The sequence below is a fragment of the Panthera onca genome, chromosome C1, assembly GCF_046562875.1.
Source record: "Panthera onca isolate mPanOnc1 chromosome C1, mPanOnc1 haplotype 2, whole genome shotgun sequence".
NCBI lineage: Eukaryota > Metazoa > Chordata > Mammalia > Carnivora > Felidae > Panthera > Panthera onca.
In genome coordinates this window covers 56,456,992-56,478,948 of record NC_138346.1, presented here as the reverse complement: position 1 = coordinate 56,478,948, position 21,957 = coordinate 56,456,992, and the positions used below count along the sequence as shown (strand labels likewise).

At 39.0% G+C, this 21,957-nt stretch overlaps 1 protein-coding gene and 1 long non-coding RNA gene across 5 annotated transcripts in view; one reads left to right on the top strand and one right to left on the bottom strand.

Moving 5' to 3' along the window:
* LOC144617151 (uncharacterized) overlaps positions 1-8,658 on the bottom strand; it is a 39,009-nt gene extending 30,351 nt beyond the window's left edge. Inside the window, exons 1-2 of the long non-coding RNA XR_013557252.2 lie at positions 8,226-8,658; positions 2,018-2,105 (exon numbers count right to left, since the gene is read on the bottom strand). This is a non-coding gene — a long non-coding RNA (uncharacterized LOC144617151). The remainder of the gene's footprint in view (positions 1-2,017; positions 2,106-8,225) is intronic.
* A 175-nt stretch (positions 8,659-8,833) lies between these two features.
* Positions 8,834-18,761, top strand: HNRNPA3 (heterogeneous nuclear ribonucleoprotein A3). Of its 4 annotated transcripts, none has more exons than XM_078451140.2 (11): positions 8,834-8,977; positions 10,870-10,992; positions 11,083-11,229; positions 11,312-11,522; positions 11,851-11,940; positions 12,024-12,116; positions 12,199-12,279; positions 12,743-12,886; positions 14,017-14,139; positions 14,236-14,307; positions 17,092-18,761. In XM_078451140.2, exons 1-10 carry the CDS (start codon positions 8,906-8,908, stop codon positions 14,286-14,288), a joined length of 1,137 nt encoding a protein of 378 aa, XP_078307266.1. In that variant the 5' UTR covers positions 8,834-8,905; the 3' UTR covers positions 14,289-14,307; positions 17,092-18,761. The 4 variants fall into 4 exon arrangements, with proteins under 4 accessions (XP_078307266.1, XP_078307267.1, XP_078307265.1 ...); XM_078451141.2 differs by lacking the exon at positions 17,092-18,761 and adding an exon at positions 14,400-16,359 and having other exon boundaries at positions 8,835-8,977; positions 12,743-12,883; XM_078451139.1 differs by lacking the exon at positions 17,092-18,761 and adding an exon at positions 14,400-16,359 and having other exon boundaries at positions 8,835-8,977.
* Positions 18,762-21,957: the final 3,196 nt, after the last annotated feature.

Here is a 21,957-nt window from a genome sequence, read left to right as displayed (position 1 = left end):
ACAGTGTGGAGCCTGCTTGGGATTCTTTCCCTCTCTTTCTGCCCCTCCCCAACCCCCCATTCTCTCTCACACACAAAATAAATAAATAAACTTTCTTTTTGGAAAAGAAGGTGAGAGAGAGAGCACGAGCACGAGCAGCACCTGATATGAGGCTTGAACTCACTAACTGTGAAATCAAGACCTGAGCAGAAACCAAGAGCCGGATGCTTAACCAACTAAGCTATTCAGGCGCCCCCCAAAAGCCTTTAAAAAAATAAATAAAATTTCTATAATAAAAAGATACATAATAAATATATATAAACTCTACCCCCAGTTTATTTCAGTTCATGCTGGGTGGAATGTGAATTGCAGCTGGGTTGTCTCCCTTAAAGACCTGAGGCTTTCCAAATCCCTCCCATGCAGTGGAGTGCCAAATAGGCACTGTGTTCTTTTGTAAGTACACTTGTGCATTTTATCTCATTTAATGCTATCTCATTTAACCCTTTAAAGAATATATCACTATTTCCACAGCTACTAAGTATTAGAAGCTGGATCTGCTGACTCAAAAGCTCACCTTCCATCTTCTTTCAACTACCTAGCATCAAATCCCACAAAAAGTCTCCTATTTTCTATATTTTATTTCTAGCCAAGGTGTTTTCTCACTTTCCTGTATTAATGTAAGATGTGGCATCTACCACAGTTTCCTTCTTTACGCCAAGTCCTACTGTCATCATGGATAAATCCAGTGTTCATGCCTAACTAACCTAATAGTCTGGTGTCACATTTCCCTGACTGTAACATTTGGCTTCCATTTGGACAATCACAAAGACTTGAAAGACAACCAAGAGCCAGGGCAGGGCTGAATGATAAGGTTCATCTCCTATGTAAGACTATTCCCTCAAGACTGGGAGAGGTGACAAGAGTTAAGAAAACTGAAGAAACAAAAATATGTTAAAAAAAAAAAAAAAAGGACAAGATAAAACTCCCAAAACAGACCTTAATTAACAAAGGTAAGTGCTTTACCTGACAGAGTTCAGAGCAATCCTGTAAAAATTGAAGCCTCAAAACTATCAAATGGTTTCTCCTGTCACAGTAAAAACCAAAATTCTTAACAATTTCCTACAAGTCCTTCATGATCACATCTCTTACTACCTCTGATCTTACTCCAGTTCTCTTCTCCACACTCACTCTGCTTCTACCCAAGAGCTTCCTTGCTCAAATACTCCAGACAAGAAAGAGAAAACCAGGGGCTCAAGATGGAGTCACTTGCCCCAGGACAGCAAATCAAGACTTAATTGCAGTTTCAACTTCTCCAGGAGTGGAATTTTAAGCCAATCAATCTGGAAATTTTCTGGTAGGCACCAGAGACTGTCACATGGGTCCTCTCCATCTCCCCCTAAAGGAAGATATGGTACTTTACCTAATAAAACACCTTCCCCCATATCCCCAGTCCTTCCTCCTAGGGGAAGGTTACCTTGCCAGAAACAACTCTTTTCTTTTGCTAATAACTTCTTGCCCCATCCTCCTTCCTATAAAAGCCTTCCAGTTTGTACAACTCCTCAAAAGAGGCTCCTCTACTTGCTAGGTGAGAGGCTCCCCAATTCGACCTTTAAAATTTACTCAGTTGAATTTTTCTTTTTAACAAGGGTATCTGCACTTGCTATTTTCTATTCCTATATAATTTATTTTGTTTGTTGTCTGCTCCCCTCAGTTTGAATGTAAGCTCCATAAATGTTGTCTTCTCTCTCTCTCTCTCTCTCTCTCTCTCTCTCTCTCTTTCGTGTGAGGTATCCCTAGCACCTAAAATATTTTTAGGCATATGGCTGGTGCTCAATAAATATTTGTTGAGTGAACAAATGAACCAATGAAAAGCTCACTTGTCCAATCTTAAACCAATAAATATAGCTTAGAGGTGTCATCAGCAAGACCCCCAATGACCCCCACTACTTCACAAGAATGTTAACCTTATCTTTTACAGGCAAACAACAGGAAGAGCTCCTGCTGGCCCAGACAAGTTTGAGTTCAACCAATGACTCACCTGCACAGATGGACCTCTGCAGAAGAGCCATGGAGTGTTGAACAGTTACTTCTACTTCATTAGAGGAGATAAGTGTTAAAATGTCCACCTAAGGAGGAGCACAAACCTTACATCACATACCATGCATGTATAGTCATGTTTCCTAAGTATGTATGCATGACCTTAGGCTCACCTCTACATAGGATGACAAAACTCTTCTTTCTGAATATTTACCCTAATCCTAAATAAAAGGAACACACTCACCCTTGCTTGGGGAGCACACTTTGGAAGTTATTCCCTGTGATCTCCTTATTTGTTGCAAATAAAGTTTCTTTTGTGTGACAACACCATTTGGTGTAGTCTTTGTAACTCACCAAGGAGCAAACTCCTTAGTTCAGTGACAAAGGGATACAATGTTCCAATTGGCCAGGCCTAAATTACATGCTGCCCCTGTGGTCAGGGATGGTATCAGTTCTTGCTGAACCATGTAGTCTGAGAATGAGAAGTGGGTAGTTCCACAGGAAAATCAGAGTGCTATTACTAGAAGGGAACTGGATGCTAGATAGGTGAAATCACAGATATTCATTCCAGAAGATGTGACAAGGGAAACACAGGGAAGTCGTTTGTGAAAAACCTATTACAAAGATTTTAGCTTTTTCAAATTTCCAAGTTGGGACCTGAGAAAGAACATAATCACTGTGCATGATTCATTAATACTTCTAGTATCAAATTACCTCCTCATACTTTAAATCACCCACCTATGGGGTGTGCCTGGTGTATGTGTGTGTATGTGCGTGTGTGTTGGGGAAGAGGGTGTGATCTATCCTATCATCTCAACACACTCATCAGAACTGGCCACTGGGAGAAGATATTGTCAAATGAGAGATAGGGTAAAGGGTTAGTATCCCAAAATCTATAAAGAACTTATGAAAACTCAACACCCAAAAAACAAATCATCCAGTGAAGAAATGTGCAAAAGACATGAACGGACACTTTCCCAAAGAAGACATCCAGATGGCTAACAGACACATGACAAGATGCTCAACATCGCTCATCATCGGGGAACTACAGATCAAAACCACAATGAGATACACCTCACACCTGTCAGAATGGCTAAAATTAACAACTCAGGAAATAACAGATATTGGCAAGGATGCAGAGAAAGGGGAACAGTTTTGCACTGCTGATGGGAATTGCACTGCTGCTGGTGCAGCCATTCTGGAAAACAGTATAGAGGTTCCTCAAAAAACCTGGGTGGCTCAGTCAGTTAAGCATCTGACTTCAGCTCAGGTCATGATCTCACCATTCATGAGTTTTAGCCCCATTTTGGGTGAACTCAAGCCCTACTTCAGATGAGTTTGAGACCCACTTCAAGTAAGCACAAGCCCTGCTTCAGGTGAGTCACGCTTTTCTCTCTTTCCCTCTCTCTCTGTGTCTGTCTGCCCCTCATAGGAATCTCTTTCTCTCTCCCTCTCTCTCTGCCCCTTGGTCACTTGTGCCCTCTCTCTCAAAAAAATTTTTTTTTGTTTTAAAATAGAGCTACCCTACAACACAGCAATTGCACTACTAGGTATTTTCCAAAGGATATCAAAAATACTGATGCAAAGGGGCACATGCATCCCAATGTTTATAGCAGCACTATCAACAACAGCCAAATTATGTAAAGAGCCCAAATGTCCATCAACTGACTAATGGATAAAGAAGATGTGGTATATACACAATGGAATATTACTCAGCAATCAAAAATAATGAAATCTTGCCATTTGTAACAACGTGGATGGAACTAGACTGCATTATGCTAAGGAAAATAAGTCAGTGAGAGAAAGATAAATATCATATGATTTCACTCATATGTGGAATTTAAGAAACAAAACAGATGAATAGAGGGGAAGGGAAGGAAAAATAAGATAAAAACAGAGGGAGGCAAACCATAAGAGACTCTTAAATACAGAGAACAAACTGAGGGTTGCTGGAGGGTTGGGTGGGGGGATGGGCTAAATGGGTGATGGGCATTAAGGAGGGCACTTGTTGGGATGAGCACTGGGTGTTATATGTAAGTGATAAATCACTAAATTCTATTCCTGAAATCATTATTACACTATATGTTAACTAACTTGGATTTCAATAAAAATTTAAAAAATTAAAAATTAAAAAAAATTGCTAAATAACAATCATTCCCCCCTCCCCCCACAAAAAACCTAAAAAACCAAAATTGACCACTACTTTAACCTCCCTGGGAAGTATATGCAAATTCCCTGAGGGTTCTCAGTATTACAAATCTTGTGTAAACAGAGGGAGAAGACAATGGAGGAAAGGACCAGAGAGGAGCTGAGAGAACCCTTAAGGGGAGAATCAACATCCTAAATAAAGACAAGGTAGGAGAACACCAAAAAGGAGGGATAGACAGTAATACCAGTCCCTGGGTTAGGGAGGTATGCTATGGATTGAATGTTTGTGTTGCCTCCAAATTCATATGTTGGAACCCTAATCCCCAATGTGTTGGTAACCCCCAATGTGTTGGGAGATGGGGCCTTTAGGAGACAGTTAAGTCATTAAGGTATAGTCCTCGTGATGGGATGAATGTTCTTACAAAGAAGAAACGCAAGAGCTAGCTCTCTCTCTCTTCCAAGTGAGGACACAGCAAGAAGGCAGCCATCTGCAATCAGCAAGAGGGCTCTTACAAGAACCCACCCATACTGGCAGTCTGATAGACTTCCCAGTCTAAAACTCTGAAAAATAAATGTTTTTAATTCACTCAGTCTGTGGTATTTTGTTAAGCAGCCTAAACTAAGTCAAAGTTATGGTTATCCATACACGTTCATGTATTTTTGAGGCATCGATTGAGCCTAGAAGAAAATATAAATGGAGAGACACTAAGTTGTTGACTGTGGTTAAATCTATGTAATAGGATTTGTAGGGGAGAGAATTTTGTTTTGTGTTTTACTTTAAATACTCCTTATTTAAAAACCAAGATTTTAGAGAAATAAAACTATTATCATATTCTGAATATAGTGGTGGATGATAAAGCTTATAGTATGTTACACTTCCTCCTTTCTCAGAATTACATGTCCAAAATATTTTCATTCAATTTCCATTCTCTTTCTGTTCTGACTTTGTCATCATTTCCTGTTAATCTTGGAAAAAATCAATTCCTTGATCTGCATAATAGTTTTCTCATTCACAAAATGAGGCATGCAATCTAGGTAGGGCTTCCCAACTACTGCACTTTGGCCTGCTGGTGTCCTGGATGTGGGTTAAGAAACTGACTTCTCCTGCAACTGGGCAATTAAGAAGGGCCAGGGAGAGCCAGAGTCCTCTGGGCCAGTACTTCTGGCTGTGAGCAGCCTTGTTTAGGTCTCTTTAGGGCAGCCTGTGCAAAGCAGTCTGGGGTGTATCCTAAAGCAGCAGCAAGCACAGTGGACAACAACCAGCATTTACAGTTCTGTCGGATGTGCATGGCCAAGGAGATGCCTATCACTTGGGCATCCATATGCAAAGGACCTCACTGACCATCAGTGACTGGAGATTTTGGAGCCAGTGCTCATATTTGTGATCCAGATATCCAAGGGTCACAACACACAGCCTCAGGGGTGGTCTGTTAGAGGGTGAAAGAGGACAGAGTGGGGTTTCTAGTGGGCTCAACTCCAGGCAATGCCCTTCATATCTGTCTTAACATATAGTGGTTATTTCTATCCCTTTGTAACAATGTACTCTTTTTCTGGTGCCCAGGCTAGCTGTTGACAATGCATGCATGTTCTGAAAGCTAGAGTTTCAATATGGAAATCCTGATATAAAAATATACTATTGGGTTCCAAATCCATTTTCATTATCTTATGAAATTGCAATATGACATTTGTCAGTAAAAGGGTTGTTATTCTTTGCATATAATTATAATTGTAAATTTTGAATGGTTGTATAAAATGGTTTTAAACATTCTATCACCCACTTATGTGATCAGAGTCCCTCACTGATAATTACTATTTGGAATATGAGAAGTTTATTATTAAGAAGTCTGGATCAGAAACTGCATAAAGCCACTTTGACCATAAAACCTAATGTCAAAATGTATTCACAGGATGATCTTTAATGATCAAGTTGATCATTAAAAAATGTGGAAAATTTTTATTTGAAAGATTTATTCTAATTTAATTTTTAATATATTCTCTAATGCATTATTACTTATTTTATAATTATATAAAGATAATGCTATGACTTTTTTTTTACCATCAGTTAGATGCCTCCAAATCTCTTCTTTTATGTTACTAGTTTGCTGTGCAAAAATTATCCTTTTCTGTATGTGTTATGATATGAAAGATGTTGAGAATCCCTGATATAATTTCTTTATAAAGTGTGTCTGCCATCTCATCTTACCCTAGGACCTTGTCCCCTGCTTCCCACACCATATAGTTTCTTTCTCTCTTTCTCACATTTCAAAGAGTGCCAGGGCTACAGTGTACAGTGGCCAAGGTTTAAGTCTGTATCCAACAGGGTCAAGTACTCCAGCATGGATAGTTGTATGAGATACTATGTGGCTCCAGGGCTGGAGGGTAAACTTAGACACAAGCATAACAAATAGCTAATGTCGAAAAATCACTTAACAGCAAACCTGGATAAATCCAAAGAGAGGAATCCATATTTACTCAAGGACAAAAGACGTGAATGAATGTACTGACATATATTCTTGGATGGAAGTACTTAATACCCCATCCCCCAAAATTTCTCATATGAATATAAGAATTTAATACAATTAAAAAAAGAATAATAGCAAATTATGATTATCATTACTAATTAGAAGTAACTTGGTTAGCAAACACCTAGACAAACATGCCCTATGGTAAAGCCAAGTGATCAGTTTTTTTTTTTTGTTTTTTTCCTAAGTAAGCTCAATGCCCAATGTGGGGCTTGAACTCGTGACCCTGAGATCAATAATCACATGCTGTACCCACTGAGCAGGCCAGGCGCCCCAAGTGATCAGTCTTCTTGATGACCTTTGCAGTGGCTCTTAGGTATCTTGGTGTAGACACTACCTTCCTAAGTGAAGAAGTCTTTAACTTTGTGTTTTTCTTTTTTTTAATTTTTTTTTTTAACGTTTTATTTATTTTTGAGACAGGGAGAGACAGAGCATGAACAGGGGAGGGTCAGAGAGAGGGAGACACAGAATCGGAAACAGGCTCCAGGCTCTGAGCTGTCAGCACAGAGCCCCACGCGGGGCTCGAACTCACAGACCTTGGAGATCATGACCTGAGCCGAAGTTGGCCCCTTAACTGACTGAGCCACCCAGGCGCCCCTGTGTTTTTCTAAGTACTCAGAATTGTCCAAGTTATTCATGACTATTTCACAATAATCAAACTCACAAAGCCTGATGTATTAACCAGACACTAAGGGTATATATTTTCTGAATGTCTTAACTACTTTTGTTGGCTATCAAGAGTACCTGATAAAAATACATAATGGTTTGCTTGTGATGTGGAGTCATAATAGGAAGAGGCTACTTTGGAGGGTTATTTCATCCAAGTTACATTAAGGCCTGGTGACTGGGTTCTGCCTCAGAACAGAGTACTTTTTGTTCATGCCTCCTAAATAAAACACCTGTTCCACTTGGCAGCGCTAGATAAACATCAACAAACTCTTACTCTTTGTGCTCCCTTTTCCAAACTCCAAGCCCACCATTCCCTATTTAACACAAACTGTTTTTCAAGCGATTTATGTATTTGATTAGATTTCTAATCTTTCCAAAGGAGCGCTTGCTCAATTCTAAAGTGGCTGGCTGCTTCTTTACGGATCGTTACATTAAAATACCGGGCATTTCTTAGCAGGGTAGGAGACTTGCCAATTGTGGCCACTTTTATCAGTACCTTTGTTTAGACACGGATCGGTAGATTATTAATTTACAGCTCCCATAGGTGTTGGAGACTCACCTCCATTTTTCATTTAAAAAACTAAAACTAGAGCTCAGTAAGGTCGAATGATTTAAAATCACTTCACTACATAAAGGATTATTAGATCGGTTTTCTATCTGTCTCGTTCGTTATACTTCAAAATCGAGTTGGAAACATTAAGATAAAGATCACTCGCGTAAAAGAAGCCTAACTGACCACCCTTTTAGAAATCTTGTAAATCATTCCTGAAATTACGTCCACGAGAACAGCTGTTTCAGCTTTCCACGTTAACCAGAAGTTAGAAATCTGTGGCGATAGATTTAAGTTCAGTGAGTACCTAATGAACTGACCTCGACCAGTCCTGCCTCAGCTCATTAAGGGTGAAATTTCACTAGGTCAGCCGCGTTTTGAGGCCTTTCCAAGGTGCCTATGAATCACACATGCCGGGGTCGCAGGGATACCTCACAGTGGGCATCGCAGTCACAGAATCTGGTCTCTGGCATGGGGAAACGTGCGAGATGCCGAGGGGCCCACAGGGCTTTCTTGCAACCTTAAAGCACAGGTGAGAAAAGTGCGGTTTTATTCAGGCACGGGAATGAAATGAATTCGTATGAGCAAACCGAGAAGCCTACGTGGGGGAGGGGAAAAAAGCGCGAGAAGAAAGAGAAAAGCCTTTTCTCCGGTGACGCGCGGTCACGAGGCAGTCTCCCGACGTGGGCGCTCGCTATTGGCTGAGTCCCAGCTGACGTCCCCGCCTGAGCCCCGGCGCGAACGTCGGAAAAGTCGGCACCGCACTGGAAGTTGGCGAGGCGCGCGCGCTCCCGCGAACCGGCCCGCCCCCGCTCCCCGCCCGCCAACCCGCTCCTCGTCCATTCCCTCTTCGCGCCTAGTTGCCCACGCCCCCTTCCGAACTTGCCCCTCCCCCACAGGCCGGTGGCGCGCGGAAAGCGCGTCACGTGATGACTAGCCCCGCCTCTTCCTCTCGGTCCCATATTGAACTCGAGTTGGAAGAGGCGAGTCCGGTCTCAAAATGGAGGTAAAACCGCCGCCCGGTCGCCCCCAGCCCGACTCCGGCCGTCGCCGCCGCCGCCGGGGGGAGGAGGTATTAGGGGGAGAGCGGGGGGTTGACGGGTAGTGGCCGGCGTGGGGGGCCTAGCTCGGTGGGAGCGGGGAGGCCGGGTGGACCGTGTCGACCGTCCCGCGCTCTGCGTTGAGTCGGGCGGTGGGAGGGGGAGGGGAGCGGGCCTCGGAGGCCTTCTGGGGGCCCTTCGCTCCCCTTGCCTTCTCCTTCGGCTGCACAGGTGGCCCCTCGGAGGCGTTGCGTGGCTGGGGAGATCTCGGGAGAGGAGCTGGCCGGCAGGCCGCGCGGCCTCGGATCCAAGGCCGAGGGCTGCATGGCGGGCCTCGGCGGGAGCGGTTGGGAGGAGGCGGTGGGGGAGGGGAGGGGACGAGCAGTCACATCCGGGCGAGCGAGCAGCCGGGCGGCGGCCACATTGACATTGATCCGCTGCCGCGTTACGAAATGGCGCATTGGGCCGCAATGGCCGCCGCCTCGCTCCGCCGCCGGGAAAGAGCGCGGGATTGGAAGGAAGCGGGAGGAGGCGGCCCGGCAGAAAATGCCACAAACGTTCTTGGGTCTTGGGGCCTAGTGCTTTCGCTGAAGTTCTGCCCGCGCGTTTCTCGTCCTTTCAGATCTTTTTAAGGCGACGAGAATTTAATTCTCCTGGTTTTTTCTTCGCAGCACCCAGTTGACAATAATGAAATTTTTAAAAAGTTTGCTGCTTTAGAATACTTCCTGATTTACTATTCTTGCTAAAGTACTTAGAATTATACGTATTTTCGCGCCTTGTGGGTTGGCTGTAATGGTTTCTTTGATTTTTGTTGTTGAGGACTGCAACCACAGTTGAATTTTTCCGGTGTTTGAGATAATTTTATGCGGTTTTAAGTTGTTTTTTGGTCATCTTTGTGTTTTGTCGATTAAATGCTGTTAACCAAGATTTGAAAAGATTACGTGAATGGTGCTTTAGGCTATTAATCATTTAACATTTTTTTCTAGCATGTGACAGTCTTTTCATATTAAATGCCTTAACATCTCTACTTTGGAAGACACACGAAGACATTAGAATGTAAATGTGAGCCCCTTTATTTAAGGACTTTGGATGAATTAATTTTAATGCATGCATTAAATGGCAGTTCATGTAACTTTATTAAGGAACCAGTTAAATTGCAAAACAATTCAGTCCATATCACATCTTAATTTTTTTAAATCTCGTTTTGTTTTGTTGTGCTCCATTCTTGTCGAACATTACATACTATATTTAATGTAACTTGTCCTTTTTGTGATCCTATGTTTTTGAAATTTTTGCCATGTGATACAAGTGCAAATACAGATTGGTTATAGAAAGCGATCAAGATAAATGGTGGGTTTCTTTTTGTAATTTTTGGAGGAAGAATGCTGGTTTAGCCTGGTATTGAGGAATACCTGTTTTAACATCTTGATTTTCTTGAAATTGATGAATTTTTAAAAGTTTACCACTAAGAACCTTTAAGTTTTTCTTCACGGTTTTGTGGTTTAAAATTAAATGCTTGAAACGTAGACTGAGGAGGGAAGACATGAAAATAAATGGCATGGATGGAATACTGCTTCTACAACACATTGGTTTCTTAAAGAATAGTTTGCCAGTAGCAACTTCTAAACTCTGTCCCCAGATACTTTTAGTTGAAGTCTAAAGTTAAGGGACTTTTGATTCTGAAGTTTTCTTGGACTTCAATGTAGTTGAAGTGATGTTGGCATTTGAAAGACTGGCTACAGAATTTTTTGGTGTTGGTACCTTTAATCAGTTGATGCGTGATCTTACTCCAATTTTTAATTGGACAAAGTGTTAATGGTACAGGAATTTGATGTGAGTTTATCATTTGTAGCAGATTAAAGCTTTGTGCACCTTAGCAATTCATCCGCTCAAAGAAATAATTAACATGTATTTGTTTTCTCAGGGCCATGATCCAAAGGAACCAGAGCAGTTGAGAAAACTGTTTATTGGTGGTTTGAGCTTTGAAACTACAGATGATAGTTTAAGAGAACATTTTGAAAAATGGGGCACACTTACAGATTGTGTGGTAAGTTAACTAAAAGAGCAAAAAAAGGTTGTTAAGGGGTGTGGGACCTGTACAGATGTATTTCAGTACTTTAAAACTTCTGTTTTATAGGTGATGAGAGACCCCCAAACAAAACGTTCCAGGGGTTTTGGTTTTGTGACTTACTCTTGTGTGGAGGAGGTGGATGCAGCAATGTGTGCTCGACCACACAAGGTTGATGGGCGTGTAGTGGAACCAAAGAGAGCTGTTTCTAGAGAGGTATTTTGATATTATGCTGCATAATGTGCGGAATTGTTGAAGAATTTGAATTTGGTTTTTGACATGTATTTTTTATACGTAGGATTCTGTAAAGCCTGGTGCCCATCTAACTGTGAAGAAAATTTTTGTCGGTGGTATTAAAGAAGATACAGAAGAATATAATTTGAGAGACTACTTTGAAAAATATGGCAAGATTGAAACCATAGAAGTTATGGAGGACAGGCAGAGTGGAAAAAAGAGAGGATTTGCTTTTGTAACTTTTGATGATCATGATACAGTTGATAAAATTGTTGGTAAGTAGGAATTTATTGGAGCTTGAATGAGAAAACAGAAAAGGTTCCTTTGTGCTATGCTAGATTTGCCAGACTGCTTATCATTTTGTATTGTGTTTCATAGCATATAAAGCATATGGTTCAGTTTTCATAAATGGCTACACCTGTGTAACCAGCATCCGGATCAAGAAATAAACCTTATTTATTGTTCCAGAACACTCCCTCATTCCCATTCAGTCACTACCTTCTTGATGATATTTTAATGAGTTTTTAAAAGGCTATCATTTATATGTGCTTTTCCAAACATCAAATAACTTCTGTTTGTTTGTTTGATTAAAAAAAAATTTAGTTCAGAAATACCACACTATTAATGGGCATAATTGTGAAGTGAAAAAGGCCCTTTCTAAACAAGAAATGCAGTCTGCTGGATCGCAAAGAGGTGAGTAGAACAATGTATATATACACAATATAAGTGAGTGGTGTTTGTAAGGTTTTTAAAGATCTTCCTTGCCCGTGTTAAAGGTCGTGGAGGTGGATCTGGCAACTTTATGGGTCGTGGAGGAAACTTTGGAGGTGGTGGTAACTTTGGCCGCGGTGGAAACTTTGGTGGAAGAGGTAAGATAGTTATCTTGTAATGTGTTTATCTAAATCATTGCTAAGTTGAGTATTTATTTTTAATTCATAACCTTTTCCTCAGGAGGCTATGGTGGTGGAGGTGGTGGCAGCAGAGGTAGTTATGGAGGAGGTGATGGTGGATATAATGGATTTGGAGGTGATGGTAAGTTTTTAACTGTTTGATGTTTTGACTTTATGTACTTTATTGGTAGTTAAGCATTTGTTTATATTGTGGATTTTAGTGAAAACTTCCATGGCTTATTACAAAGTGTGATTTTTTTTTTTAACTAATGACATGAAAGACCAGGATAATAATGTTTATTGTACTAGCAGTGGAGCCAGACTGTGTCAGTGGATACTGTTCACTATTTTCTTCAGTGAACTTTAACTTCAAAAAAGTAGAACAATTTTTTTTTAGTATGAAAAGATATTTAAGCTTTCGTCTTAATTCTCAGTAGCCCAGGTTTCTGATGCTGTGTTAATGAGGTATTACCAGCTTTTAGAGTGTTAAGTCATTGGTTTATTTTTCAGTTGGTTGGTGGTGATACAAATATAGTTCAATAATTTGACTCTATATTTGTGGGGTTTTTGTGACTTTTTTTTTTTTTTTTTTTTTTTTTTTTTAGGTGGCAACTATGGTGGTGGTCCTGGTTATAGTAGCAGAGGAGGCTATGGTGGAGGTGGACCAGGATATGGAAACCAAGGAGGTGGATATGGTGGCGGTGGTGGAGGATATGATGGTTACAATGAAGGAGGAAATTTTGGAGGTGGTAAGCTTTTACTTGTTTTAAATATTCCATATCATTTATAGGTCGTTACAGATGTTTTAAAAAATGTTAAAATGTAGCATTTAGTCAAATCATAATATTAGAAAATACTCAAATGATGGGTGATGAAACCTAATTTTTTTGCTGGCTACTTAGCAAATTGGTAAAATGTGTTCAACTGTTATGTAATCAAAATGGACATATTTTTAGTAATTGTTGCCAGAATTAACTTAATTCTAGGCACTTTAAAATTGGACAAATGGGAACTTCAAATTAAATGCAGACACGTTGAAAAATCAGTTGTCATCTGGGGTTTAGGTGACAGGAGTATTTTGAATTTTGATGTCAGGTACACTTCAGATAATCCAGTTTCATCATTATTCCATGATACTGTAGATGAAGAGCTTTGTTACGAATACATTGAGTTTTGTTGGGATGTTAATGTGTCAACAACAGAAGGTTTTTAAGTTTTTGTCATTTTAAATTACTTAATTTTTAAGTAAGCTCTATGCCCAGTGTGGGGCTTGGACTCAAAACCCCAAGATCAAGGGTTGCATACTCTACCCACTGGGCCAGCTAGGTGCCCCTTGAAGATTTTTTTTTTTTTTTTTTTTTTTTAACTTTAGAGAGTGGGGGAGTGGCAGAGAGCAAGGGAGAGAATCTCCATGCTGAAAGCGTAGAACCCCATGTGGGGCTCTGTCTCAGGACCATAAGATCATGGCCTGAGCTGAGATCAAGAGTCAGACACTTACCTGATTGAGCCACCCTTCTTTTTTGAGTAGCTCATTTAGAGTATGTTTTTTGTCATTGATATAAAAGTTGTACTACATTAGAATTAGAGTGAATCAAGCACATTTCTGATGGTGTTAGTATGAAGGCAAGAAAATGAACTGGGGCATAACATTTGAGGCGGACATAGGAGCTCTTCTGGCCCATCTTCACTCTGATTCCTCCTCTCCTACTTATGCCTGAGGTCTGCTAGTGGGCCTCTGTTGGTAGAGTTGGTAGCTCTATAAACTGCAAATGGGTTGCATTTTAAGTGTTCCCAAGTGTGCTGTCACAAGAATGGGTACATATGTTAAAAGGAAAATAATTGTATAGGTCAACCACAAACAAAACTTTTGTGATTTCAGGTAACTATGGTGGCGGTGGGAACTATAATGATTTTGGAAATTATAGTGGACAACAGCAATCAAATTATGGACCCATGAAGGGGGGCAGTTTTGGTGGAAGAAGCTCGGGCAGTCCCTATGGTGGTAAGTACTGTTTTTATTTTTCTGGTTAAGTTTTCCATAGACTTAATTTAAAAACATACACAGATTTTTAAAACAAAACAACTTGTGTATTTCTAGGTGGTTATGGATCTGGTGGTGGAAGTGGTGGATATGGTAGCAGAAGGTTCTAAAAATTTTCAGAAGAAAAGGGTAGGTATCTTTAAATTTTTATCATGATGATAAAGAATATGTGGAACTGTTCACTGAGTGTAATAATTTTTTTATCCTGTATTATTCAACAGGCTACAGTTCTTAGCAGGAGAGAGAGCGAGGAGTTGTCAGGAAAGCTGCAGGTTACTTTGAGACAGTCGTCCCAAATGCATTAGAGGAACTGTAAAAATCTGCCACAGAAGGAACGATGATCCATAGTCAGAAAAGTTACTGCAGCTTAAACAGGAAACCCTTCTTGTTCAGGACTGTCATAGCCACAGTTTGCAAAAAGTGCAGCTATTGATTAATGCAATGTAGTGTCAATTAGATGTACATTCCTGAGGTCTTTTATCTGTTGTAGCTTTGTCTTTTTCTTTTTCTTTTCATTACATCAGGTATATTGCCCTGTAAATTGTGGTAGTGGTACCAGGAATAAAAAATTAAGGAATTTTTAACTTTTCAATATTTGTGTAGTTCAGTTTTTCTACATTTTAGTACAGAAACTTTAACAAAATGCAGTTTTGAAGGTGTTTCCTTGTGAGTTAACAAGTAAAGAAGATCATTGTTAATTACTATTTTGTATGAATTTTGCTAAAGTTAACTGTAAAGAAACACCTGCTGACTTGCAGTTTAAGGGGAATCTATTCTCCGCATTTCCAAACCATGAAATGAATGGGCTCTGACATGTGGAGAGAATAGATATTTGTATGTTTGCAATGTGTGTTTTAGATAAATAGAATTGGGTATTTAAATTAGCATATTTGTGAATTTAATAGCATTAAGATTTACCTTCAAATGAAAAATCTCAAAATTCCTATTTGGTTTTTGTGCATTTTATTTCAAAATGTAATCATATGATTTTAGTGTGTTAGCTTTGCTGAGAGTCCTAGCTGTGTTTAGAACATCTCCATTCTACATTCACCATGGTCACATGTGAACTGCCATAGTTTTATTTGGGTGTAAAGAATGTCTACTGCCCTCTGTTTAAATTCTGGAAAGGGGTAGTGGATGTTTTCCCTTTTCCTTAAAAACCATTCTTAAAAACTTTTCAAAATAACAGGACCACTAAGCCTGCTGTATCTGAGCAAATTAGTGGGTACTCTTCCTTTCCCTTTTTAAAGCACAAGAGGCCCATAAGTCTTCAGTTATTTTCCTTGGTTTAATATATATCTATTTTTTTGATACGAGCTTTCAGAAGCAAGAGAATAAAAATCATGCATTGTTGAACCCTTAACTGGCTGGCATGCTTTCCTGTGTGTACCCTCTGTATTCTGCTGGATAAAACCAAGGACAGTCTAGATAAAATCATCCCAAATGACTTCCTACAGAAGTGTAGCATAGTTGCTTAGTACAAGCTTCTCACTTCCCAGAGACCCAAATTCAAATTTGAATAGTGTGAGTTTTTGCTCACTTAAAAATCCAGAAGAACACACTGTTACTCCATATGTATGTTTGAACATATAAATCGTGTTGGTATGAGTTAACAGTTTGGTTTGGAAGACCCTGGTTGAGAAGAGTTTTAGATAAGGTCGTAAATATAAAAACCAATGTCTACTGTTGTGCGCCAGCTAGTGCTTACAATTTCATTCGAGCCCTGAGTATGTGCTCTGCTGTTACTCTTTCTTTGGCAGTTGAACGTTGAATTCGAGATTATTTTTGTTTTCAGAAGTACTAAGCAAAACAAGCAATAAAAAGGGGAATGGGGCGTGCTAGTGTTTGAATATGCTCTCTTGTTGCTCTAATTCTGTGCCTCTGTGCATTATTAATATTTGGATGCATGCAATGCCAGCATGGAAATCGGTCTTCACAGATACTGCAGTTTTCCAGAAAACACTCACAAACCAATAAATGTAACAGACAACATTCCATTTGTTAACGGACATATGTGAATAAGCAGCGTAGAAAATAGGCTAATATTAGAAAATGGTTAAGTCTTTAACAACTTCAAATGTGGTTATATAAATGGACACTGTCAATGTTCATAATTTAAACCTGGGTACCTGGTCAAAGTAATGCTTGGGAAACATTTTATTAAAATTGAGCTAAATTGTCTCAAGTTCTTTTATTCATATAATAAAGGTTGAAGGAATGGGGGAGATTGACATTTCCTGTTTCTATGTTTGTGAAAATGTTTGACACAACCTTGACAGTATCCTTTAATGGCATATGAGGTTAATTGTACTGTTAACAAACTTTCTGTGTTCTGGAACTAGTTTAATAGTGAAAATATTTTCAGTAAGTTGATGTTTGCAACCTATAAGCAGGTGAAATCTGTGTATGTGACCTGTTTATAAGTTGTATTAGCTTAGTTCTTGTGAACAGTGTGGAAAAGTAAGCCATGAGGAGAGCGATTTAACCAGCTTTAAAGGACCTAAGATGTGCATTTTAAGCACAGTGTGGATCAAAGGAGACTCACTAAGACAGGACTTCAGCAGCCTTTTGAGTATGGACAAGTCAGCATAAATAAAGAATGACAAGGCAGCAGCAAGAGCTTCAACTACAGAGAAGTGAAGGCATAAGATACTATGGTGATAGTGAGCAACTTTCCAAAAGCTAGTTAAATCTGCTTATTACAACTGAAATATCGAAGAAAGTCTAGCAGGAAGGAGCTCTTCGCCTTTTGGAACATCACAATGAGAGATAGTTGCCACAGTCACTAGGTCTAGCATTTAGACCTGCAAGGAAGGGCAATAAGCATTAGGTAAGGCTTGAATTTGAATTTTTTCACTAATTAAAGAGTAATTTTTTGTAAAGCAAGGTAAGAGTAATCTTTTTGATTTGCAGGTTGAATGAGAACCCTACTTGCCTAAATGAGGAATGTCTTTCCTACCATCTTATATACGAAGGTTTCTGGCTGGGTAAGGTTTGTAGCTCACAGTAAAAGCTCATGACACCATTTGTTTCCCTACAAACTTATATGACATATTTTGAAACTATTAGGTACATTGGCAAAATTACTCAGCTGAATACTTTATTTCAGAACCAGATCCAACATTTTAGAACCACATCCAACACATTTTAAACAGTTTCAGGCCCTGCAACAGCCATGAATATTTATCTTGAGTCAGATGTGGCCCCATATATACAATTCATTGTTGGTGTGTTTAGGGTAAAGTTGGTTTTTGATGAGTAACCTTAAATTTTGTGAAGTTTTTGTAATAAGCATGACACTTGGAACAGAAGCATTAAGCTGCTAATCCTTATTCCATGAAAAACACCTTAGAATGAACTTTCAAAATTGTCAGGTGATAGAAGAATGGTCTTCATTCAAGTGGCCTCATAAAGTTCTCTTGCATATAAATCCAGGGAATTACTTGAACTAATAGGATACATTTTGGTTCTTTTGTGTTTTAATCAGTTAACCAGAAGTAGTGGGGGACCTAATTATGCTAATACTCCCTTAAAAGATTTCCCAAAGAGTAATTAAAATATTAATTACTATTTAAATCAGTTGCTGATCATTCATAAGGGCTATTATCACTGTCCCAAAGGGCTTATTAAAAATTTGAGAATTTGAGGGGTGCTTGGCTGGCTCAGTTTGTATGGCATGCAACTCTTGATCATGGGGTCATGGGTGAGTTCAAGCCTCATGTTGGACTTAACTTCAGAAAATGAGATTTGATGTTTATGTACTTTGAAAAAAACTTGGGGGACAGGCTTTTAAAACAGTTTCTAAATTACAAAGTTAATACATAGGTGTGGTTTTAGTTTATTCTCAGAAAATGGTTGGCTCTGTTTTCTCCAACTAAATCAGGACTAAATTTCCACACATCATCATAAAAATGAAGTTGAAGAAGATAATAGTCTTTTAATGATAAATTTTCTTTTAGCGTGAAGCAAATTAACCAAGATAGGTAATATTCTTTATAGTCCATCTCCTTTCTTCTGAAATAAAATGATTTTATTTAAATGTAGTTCCACTGTCATTTCTGAAAAATGTGCTCTTTAGTCATAGCACCAGTAAGCCAAATAAGGAAGTTCTAGAAGGGGGAAAATGGTTGAGCCAGGCTTTTTAACAGATTCTGTCAAACCAACTTACAGGTTATTGCTTCCCACACTACATTAAAAAAAAAAAAAAAATGCCTGATAGACACTCAAGTTCTAAAAAAGAAAATTTGGTACTAAAGATCATTTGTTAAGGAACTGAATGGTTGGAATAGGCTTGGTTTTAAGAGTTCTGGTATGTCACAACTTGAAACATTTCTAATTAAGGGACAGTATCGGAGTTCCAATAATTGAATGTCACAAACAGTTGAATAAGCAAGTTAATGGCAGGGGTAATGAAAGGATTGTTAGCCTATATAATACTCAAGATTACTTTTAAATTTCAATGTTTTATCCTGATTTTTAAGACTTAAGAGGTGGTCTGTAATGGATTCAAATGTTTCATTTGTAGTATTAATGAAATGTTTACAGAAAGATAACTTTTTCATTAAAATATTTTTAGAAATGTGTGTGTTGTTTTGTTGCTTTCCAGTGTTTGTGTGATTTAAACACTCTAGGTGAATATTACATACTTTATTAATAATAAAATAATGGGAAACTTGAAATGAGCCTTTACATAGCAGTTCAAGGTTATGGATTCTATTCAGTGGGAAACATACATGACACTGGAAATGGGGACAGAAAATGAACTGAAAGCCTGTTGCTTAAGGATTTAAGTCTTGAATACCAGTGTATGAGATGCTTGGGTGGTAAGTGAGGAATCTGAACTTAAAAAACGCAGTTAAGGATACTTAAATGACTGAAAAGATAGGAAAGAGGAAGGGGTTTCAGCTGTTGGATGAATTGGGTTTCAGTGGATTGGTTGAGTATTCTGTGGTGTGAGGGTGGACTGGGAGAAAACGAAATTCAGCCAGACTGAAATACTGCATTTTTATCCAAATAAAGGTGGTAATAGTCCTCTGTTAAAGCAAGAACTTTGTTGGGTAGAGTTTTAAGAATTGTGACTTTTAGGGAAACTTTGTAGCACAAATATTTGGATTCTTAGCATTAGTAGCTATTAAGAACATGTTGAATAGGAGTTGTAGCCATATAAGGAATTCTAGCTGTTAGGATTGCAACGCATTTTGCTTGGGTTTGGTTTCAACACTGGTTTCGTGGTATGTGCAGTGGTCTTACTCTGCAGCAGTAAGTACCTTATAATTCCAGTAGAACACTTTATATAAAGACTGGTAATGGCAAGGGTGCATTGAACTGCATTCTAGAGGTTAAGTGGGTACTATGCTGAAAGCTAGGAAATAGGAATTTGCCCAGGATACTCAACTTCTAAGATTTATTGGTAAGTGTTAAATACAACGGTATTGGCAGCTTTAAAATACTTGGAAATAGGAAATGGTTAGGTTTTACCACATCCATGTATATAGCCATAATATGTTAAAAGGGCCTATAATGACAAAAGATGAATTCTATCAAATGTTAACTAGTTTGGAAGTTAAAATACAGGTAATTTTCACTTTAAAATACACTGTTAGTCCATACATTGTTGATAGAAATGTTGAGTAAACTATAGGTACTTATTGAAAAGAACTCTGATAGGTGGTCTATTTGGATTTAATCTTTTGTCTCTTCTTTAATAGGTATTAGAATAATGCAATTAGATTTTTGTTTATATCAAGTTTAAGTCAGTACAATATTTAAATACAGAACTTAAGCTGTTTTGTGAGCTTGGGAAAGTTACTTGGGGTTTCTTTATGCATGCTACCCATTGGCAGTTTGATGTCAACACAGACCCTAGGAATCTTGGTTTCATATACATTAAGTACGTAGAGTTAAACATTACATTGAAAATAGTAATCAAAGTTTTATTTAATAATACATGCTTTAAGTATCAAATGAGGCTAGGAGGGTCTGACTTCTGACTTTGAAGTTATGTATGAATGGCATTTAGAAATAACAGTAACCTGATAATGTTTAACTGACAGTTTATTGTTAATGGTATTGTGGATTGTCGTCTGTAGTGTTGAAGGAAATACTAAATTCATTAACTGTTAGTGAAAAGAAGTAACTTTCTCCATGAAAACTCAAATTCTATCCAGATTAGGAGCTGTTTTTACCTAATAACTTGTGTAAAGCGGAGATGATACCCACCCTCTTTCTCATTGAGTCTGGAGGTTGAATCTGATGCTGGGTTTAAAGAACTTAAGCTAGCATCTGGTCCACGGTCTCTAAAGATATTTGGGGTAATTATGGGTGCTTTCTTACTATCCTGAAGAATACTTAATATTTTAACGGGTTACAATAAAGTTAATTATGCCAATGTCTTACAAGTTTTTCTCTCCACACAGTTTTTGTGGCCTTGAAATATTTCTCAGTTCTCTTGGGGTGTGGTGCCTTGGGTGGCTCAGTCGGTTAAGTGTCCAACTCTTGGTTTTGGCTCTGGTCATGACTCAATTTCGTGAGTTCGAGCCCTGCATCAGGGTCCATCCTGACAGTGCAGAGCGTGCTTGGGATTCAGTCTCCCTCCTCCCTCTCTATGCCCCTTTCCCACTCATCGCTGTTTCTGCCTCTAAACCTTAACAAAAAAACAAAACTCTATTTTAAAGAAATTTTTCCAGTTCTCAAAAAATATAAAAAGCAACTGAAAACAACCTGTTCCTGATAAGTATCTGTAAAATAGGAATGGCAATTACTTTGTGTATGTTCTGAGGCTTAAAAACAAGTATGGGTAGGATAAGTGTAAGTTAATGTGAGTAGCCACTCCTTCCCTAAACATGGGCTTGAGAAATCTCAGCAAGAAAATGTTTCTTTACGTAATAAATGCAGTACCGTTCAGTTAAGATTCCTAAGAATGCTTGCTATAAATCAATGTAAAAGGCATAGATACGCTTTTTTTTTTGAAAAAATGTTTAAGGTTCAGTTTTGAGAGTGGGAGCGGGGCGAGGGGCTAAGAGGGAGCTAGAGGATCTGAAGCAGGTTTTAGGCTCCCTATCAGCAACAGCCTGATGTGGGGCCTGAACCCACAAACCTTGAGATCATGATATAAGCTGAAATTTGGATGCTTAATTGAGCCACCCAGGTATCCTGCATAGGTACACATTTTAAAACTAGGAACTTGAGTTTAGTGTTTGAATAATTGGATAGCCAAAATTAAACTGAGGACAGTATAAAGCTCTAACTCAAGTCTAGATCAAAAGATGAAAACTTGGCTTTATTTTTTGTCCTAAGTAGGTTTTGTTATATTTAAACATTAAGTTTTGCACAATGCCGTATTTTTAAAAATTGCAAGAGAGTGGGGGAGGGGCAGAGAATCCAAAGCAGGCTCCACTCAGCAGAGCCTGACTTGGGCAGGAGGAGTGTATCACAACTGAGATCATGACCTGAGTTGGACACTTAACCTGAGTCACTCAGATGCCTATTTATTGTTTTCAGAGAACTAGAGAGAATGTTTTGTACTTACAAGTTATTTTTTCAGATCCTGTAAAAAAAAAAAAAAAAGAGTCACCACAGTGAACTCAACTGTTATCAGGCTAGAAGTCTGTTCCAGTCTGCCCAGCAGTGCTTCTCACCCCTTGTAGGTGCGCCAATCCCAGGTGTTCAGGTGGGGCTGCAGGTAATGGATTCATGCCACATACCCCCATAATGCCTAAGGGTGGAGCACTTCAGTCTTCTGTCTTGAGGTTGGAAAAATGTCTCATCACCACCAGTTAC